Source organism: Babylonia areolata, chromosome 24 (genome assembly GCF_041734735.1).
Source record: "Babylonia areolata isolate BAREFJ2019XMU chromosome 24, ASM4173473v1, whole genome shotgun sequence".
In the NCBI taxonomy this organism is placed as follows: domain Eukaryota; kingdom Metazoa; phylum Mollusca; class Gastropoda; order Neogastropoda; family Buccinidae; genus Babylonia; species Babylonia areolata.
The window spans coordinates 40332841-40337840 of record NC_134899.1 but is presented as its reverse complement, the minus strand read 5'-3'; the positions used below and the strand labels follow the sequence as shown (position 1 = coordinate 40337840).

At 43.5% G+C, this 5000-nt stretch overlaps 1 protein-coding gene across 1 annotated transcript in view; it reads right to left on the bottom strand.

The window, feature by feature from the left end:
* Positions 1-4596: 4596 nt before the first annotated feature.
* Positions 4597-5000, bottom strand: part of LOC143298732 (cerebellin-3-like) — a 3831-nt gene continuing 3427 nt past the window's right edge. Inside the window, exon 2 of the mRNA XM_076611657.1 lies at positions 4597-5000. This exon is cut by the window's right edge and continues 311 nt beyond it. Coding sequence (XP_076467772.1) covers positions 4911-5000 — 90 coding nt within the window. The 3' untranslated portion in view covers positions 4597-4910.

Genomic DNA, 5000 nt, shown 5'->3' with positions numbered 1-5000 from the left:
TTTGTTCAAAGTTATTTTTGCCGTTGTTGTTTTTGCTGTTGTTCTTCTTCCTCTTTTACTTCAGTATCACATACTTGTAGTTCTCGAAGCTGTAGCTGACCAGTTTAGTTTTGTATTTGTTTGTATGTTGTTGTTGATGATGTTGTTGCCGTTGTTTTGGGGGGTTATTTTGTTTGCCATTTTTTTCAGAAGACGTTAACTCACACACACACATAAACACACAAGAAGTAAGAAAAAACCCACAACGTGAAAAAAAAACAAAAACCAACGCAAACCAAACCAAACCAAAACAACACCCCCCACCCCCCTCCCCGCAGCCCTACAAAACAAACAAAAAAACAACAATTGAAAACAAATCCAAGACCACAAAAGCGCGCGCGCGCGCGCACACACACACACACACACACACAGACACACAAATACGCACGCACGCACACACACACACACACACGCAGACACACACTCTATTCAACCACCCGTAACTCAGAAAAGAAGAAAATACACACTGGGGTTGGGAGGAGTAGTCTCCCTGCACTGAGATTGTACCAACTGAGAAATAAATAATACACACATCTCACACATCATCGACACACGACATGTTCCTCCTGCTGACAGGGAAGCACAGCAGTCTCCCGGCGAGGCGTGGCTGGAAAAAGAGGTTGCCTTCAAATTAGCGATTACGTCTTCAACAAGAAGAAACCATTGCCCGCCCACTACCCGGGCGGGATGCACATGCACCATACATAAAGGAACATCAACATTTGAAGCATTATCACGGAAATGTATTAGAAATACGAAAGCAAAACAGTTGGTTTTTATTTATTTATTTATTTTATTTATCTTAAAAAAAAAAAAAAAATCGACAAGAAGTGCTGGATGTCCATTTGCCCCCTGGACATATAGTTTAGAAGAAAATATAATCTGAAATGTTTATTCCCCGAAAATAAGATATAATCTGAAATGTTTATTCCCCAAAAAGCCACCTTTGTAACACAGTCAAGAAGTCATTAATTTTACCATCAATCAAATCAAAGGTACATATCAACAAAACTAAAACACAAAACAAACACTTTCAAGCAAAGGCATAAAAACCACTGACAACAAAAAGGGAATGGGGTGGGTGTGGGGGATATGAGGATAGAAAGGAAACGTTTTTCCATTCATTATAATAATTCTAAAAGGAAAGTGTTCCTAAGGCTAACTTCACGATTTCTGAGTGGCCGTGGACTCACCTCAACAGCCCTTGACTTTGAGAAGGGACCTGTCAGCTTCAACACAAGATGTTACCAAATAAACGGGAGCAAACCCGTTACCCAGAGTTCCAGGGGCAGGCAACCTCTTCGTCTCAGTGCTGGGATGGGAGGGTTCTGTTGCTGTCTATTGGTGCACGGAAAAGAAAAGAAAAACTGTCCAGATTCACTCACACGTCAGGCATGTCCAATGTCCAAAACATGCACACATCATAAACGAAAATGTATGGCAAACTAATAACGAACAGCAACAAAAATGTTACACTAAACAACTAGTTGAACCCTGTTCCACAACCAGCACCGGGTTTAGATATTACCCTGGCAATGGTAGCTGGAATCTGTAACGCCACTACAAGCACTGTGTTTAGATATTACCCTGGCAATGGTAGCTGGAATCTGTAACGCCACTACAAGAACTGTGTTTAGATATTACCCTAGCAATGGTAGCTGGGGTCAGTAACACCACTACAAGCACTGTGTTTAGATATTACCCTAGCAATGGTAGCTGGGGTCAGTAACACCACTACAAGCACTGTGTTTAGATATTACCCTGGCAATGGTAGCTGAGATCTGTAACGCCACTACAAGCAATGTATTTAGATATTACCCTGGCAATGGTAGCTTGAATCTGTAACGCCACTACAAGCACTGTGTTTAGATATTACCCTGGCAATGGTAGCTGGGATCTGTAACGCCACTACAAGCACTGTGTTTAGATATTACCCTGGCAATGGTAGTTGGGATCTGTAACGCCACTACAAGCACTGTGTTTAGATATTACCCTGGCAATGGTAGTTGGGATCTGTAACGCCACTACAAGCACTGTGTTTAGATATTACCCTAGCAATGGTAGCTTGAATCTGTAACGCCACTACAAGCACTGTGTTTAGATATAACCTTAGCAATGGTAGCTGGGGTCAGTAACACCACTACAAGCACTGTGTTTAGATATTACCCTAGCAATGGTAGCTGAGATCTGTAACGCCACTACAAGCAATGTATTTAGATATTACCCTAGCAATGGTAGCTGGGGTCAGTAACACCACTACAAGCACTGTATTTAGATATTACCCTGGCAATGGTAGTTGGGATCTGTAACGCCACTACAAGCACTGTGTTTAGATATTACCCTGGGAATGGTAGTTGGGATCTGTAACGCCACTACAAGACCTGTGTTTAGATATTACCCTAGCAATGGTAGCTGGGGTCAGTAACACCACTACAAGCACTGTGTTTAGATATTACCCTAGCAATGGCAGCTGGGGTCAGTAACACCACTACAAGCACTGTTTAGATATTACCATGGCAATGGTAGCTAGAATGTGTAACGCCACTACAAGCACTGTGTTTAGATATTACCCTGGCAATGGTAGCTGGGATCTGTAACGCCACTACAAGCACTGTGTTTAGATATTACCCTGGCAATGGTAGCTGGGATCTGTAACGCCACTACAAGAACTGGGTTACGGATATTACCTTGGTGGGCGTGACCGGGTACGTAAAAGCCACGCACACAAACAAAGTAAAATAATTAAAACAACAAGAACTGAAGGCCACAAAAGTTAACTATTCAATAGCTAAAAACAGCCCACAGAGCGTGGTCACACAATATACTACATTGTGATTATGATTTACAGTAATCAATTAGAGAAACTGACGATTCAAGGACTCTTGATCAACTCACAGTAACAGTGTGCATGGTGGCTCCATCACGTGCATATGCACAACTTTTGATGCTGCTTCCACTACTGCTATTACTACTACAGCTGCTGCTACTACTACAACTTATGATGATGGTGATGATAATTGTGATAAACGCCGACGATGGAGAGGATGGGTAGGAGAGAAAAGGTGGGTGGATAACACGACATGACGATCCACATCATGTTTTTGCTAACCATCAGAAACGAGTGTTTGTCGAACTGAACGTTCTGTGTGCTGAAAACGGAGCAGTTCTGTATCGTAAGAAGGCCCCCCTCGCCCCCCGTCCCTCCCGCAAAAAAAAAGCAAAATCAATCAGCCAGGATGAATCACATCCAGCTTTTGGGATTTTCGAGATGCTCCCCCCTGATCGATCGACGGTCCAGAAGTATAAGAGCGAAAACCAATCGCTTCGCCAATAGCTTTTTCCCGAAAGCAGTCAATGCCCTGTCTCTCGAACAAATCCAGTCTGATAACTAGAATTGTGCAATCAACAACATTCTACCTGAAGATCTAGCCATCAGCCCCATCCACATGTAATATGCGGCTTCTGTTCAAACGTGTGTGTGTGTGTGTGTGTGTGTGTGTGTGTGTGTGTGTGTGTGTGTGTGTGTGTGTGTGTGAGAGAGAGAGAGAGAGAGAGAGAGAGCGTGTGTGTGCGTGTGTGTGTGCGCCCGCGCGCATGTGTGTGTGTGTGTGTGTGTGCCCGCGCGCGCGTGTGTGTGTGTATTTGTGTGAGAGAGAGAGAGTGTGTGTGTGTGTGTGCGTGTGTGTGTGTGCGTGTGTGTGTGTGTGCGCCCGCGCGCATGTGTGTGTGTGTATGTGTGTGTGTGTGTGTGTGTGTGCGCGCATGTGTGTGTGTGGGTGTTTGTGTGCAGTGCGTGCATGTGTGAGTATGCACAAGTTTTTATATTGATATGCACTTGTATGTATCCTAATTTCTACTGTATCTTCTGTGTGTATAATTTCCGATTTGTGTTCTACATTGTTATGTACTATCCCCCCCCCCCCCCCCCAAAAAAAAAAAAATCCTTGTGACCCCTGTACACTTGGTAATAAAGACATATGGTGGACGAATGATGTAGGGCACTCACAAAAATGACCTCTACCACAGTGTCTGGAGTTCTGACAGCATACGTGCCCCCCTTCTGTTGTTTCACTCTGGTTTATGACGTTTGCCACCCCCACCCCCCTTCCCAACCCTCTCCCAAGCCCAGCACGACGCGTTTATCCAGACTTATCATGTTCCAGCATGGACGCACCTCTCCAACCCCCTGAAGAGAAAAATCCATGTCACTCCATCATAATTTTTTTTTTTATTGATTAGTCTGCTCGTCACCACATACCGGTCATCTTGTGTCTTTGGTGGGGAATGCACTTTTTCAGTACAGCAAAAATATCGGTGAACACACTGGGGATAGGCACTGCTTTTTGAAGAGAGCTTCCATTGCATTGAATACATCAGTGCTAATTTGAGAATTAACATAGTCTACTTTGAGTGGGTTCAGTTTCATACAGACAGACAGACAGACAGACACACACACACACACACACACACACACACACACACACACAGAGGGAGAGAGAGAGAGAGATACACACGAGTCTGCACACACACACGCACACACATATGGATGTTCCAATATTAAGTCTTTTCATAGCTTTAATCATCACTGAAGTACATTACATTTCAATTCAGCTTCAAGCATAATAATCATTGCATAACAAAATTTGCTTAGGCAGACAAATGTGCACAACACACAATAGCAGAACTTAAAAAGACATCACAACTTGATAGATTTGGTTTGTTTCAGTTGGACTTTTTAAGCAGAAAAACCAAGTAGGTTATAAGAAAGAAAAAAAAAGGTCAAAGAAGAAATACAGATTTTCTTAGGGGAGGTTGCAACTACATTGCAAAGACGCGCTCTCTGAAGGCAAACATCATCCTCAATGTTCACTTCAAACATCAGCCACCAGCAGGAACCCCGAGAAGTTGGTGTAGACACTCCCATACACCCTCGTTCCGCCATCCCTTCTCTTCACGTAGAC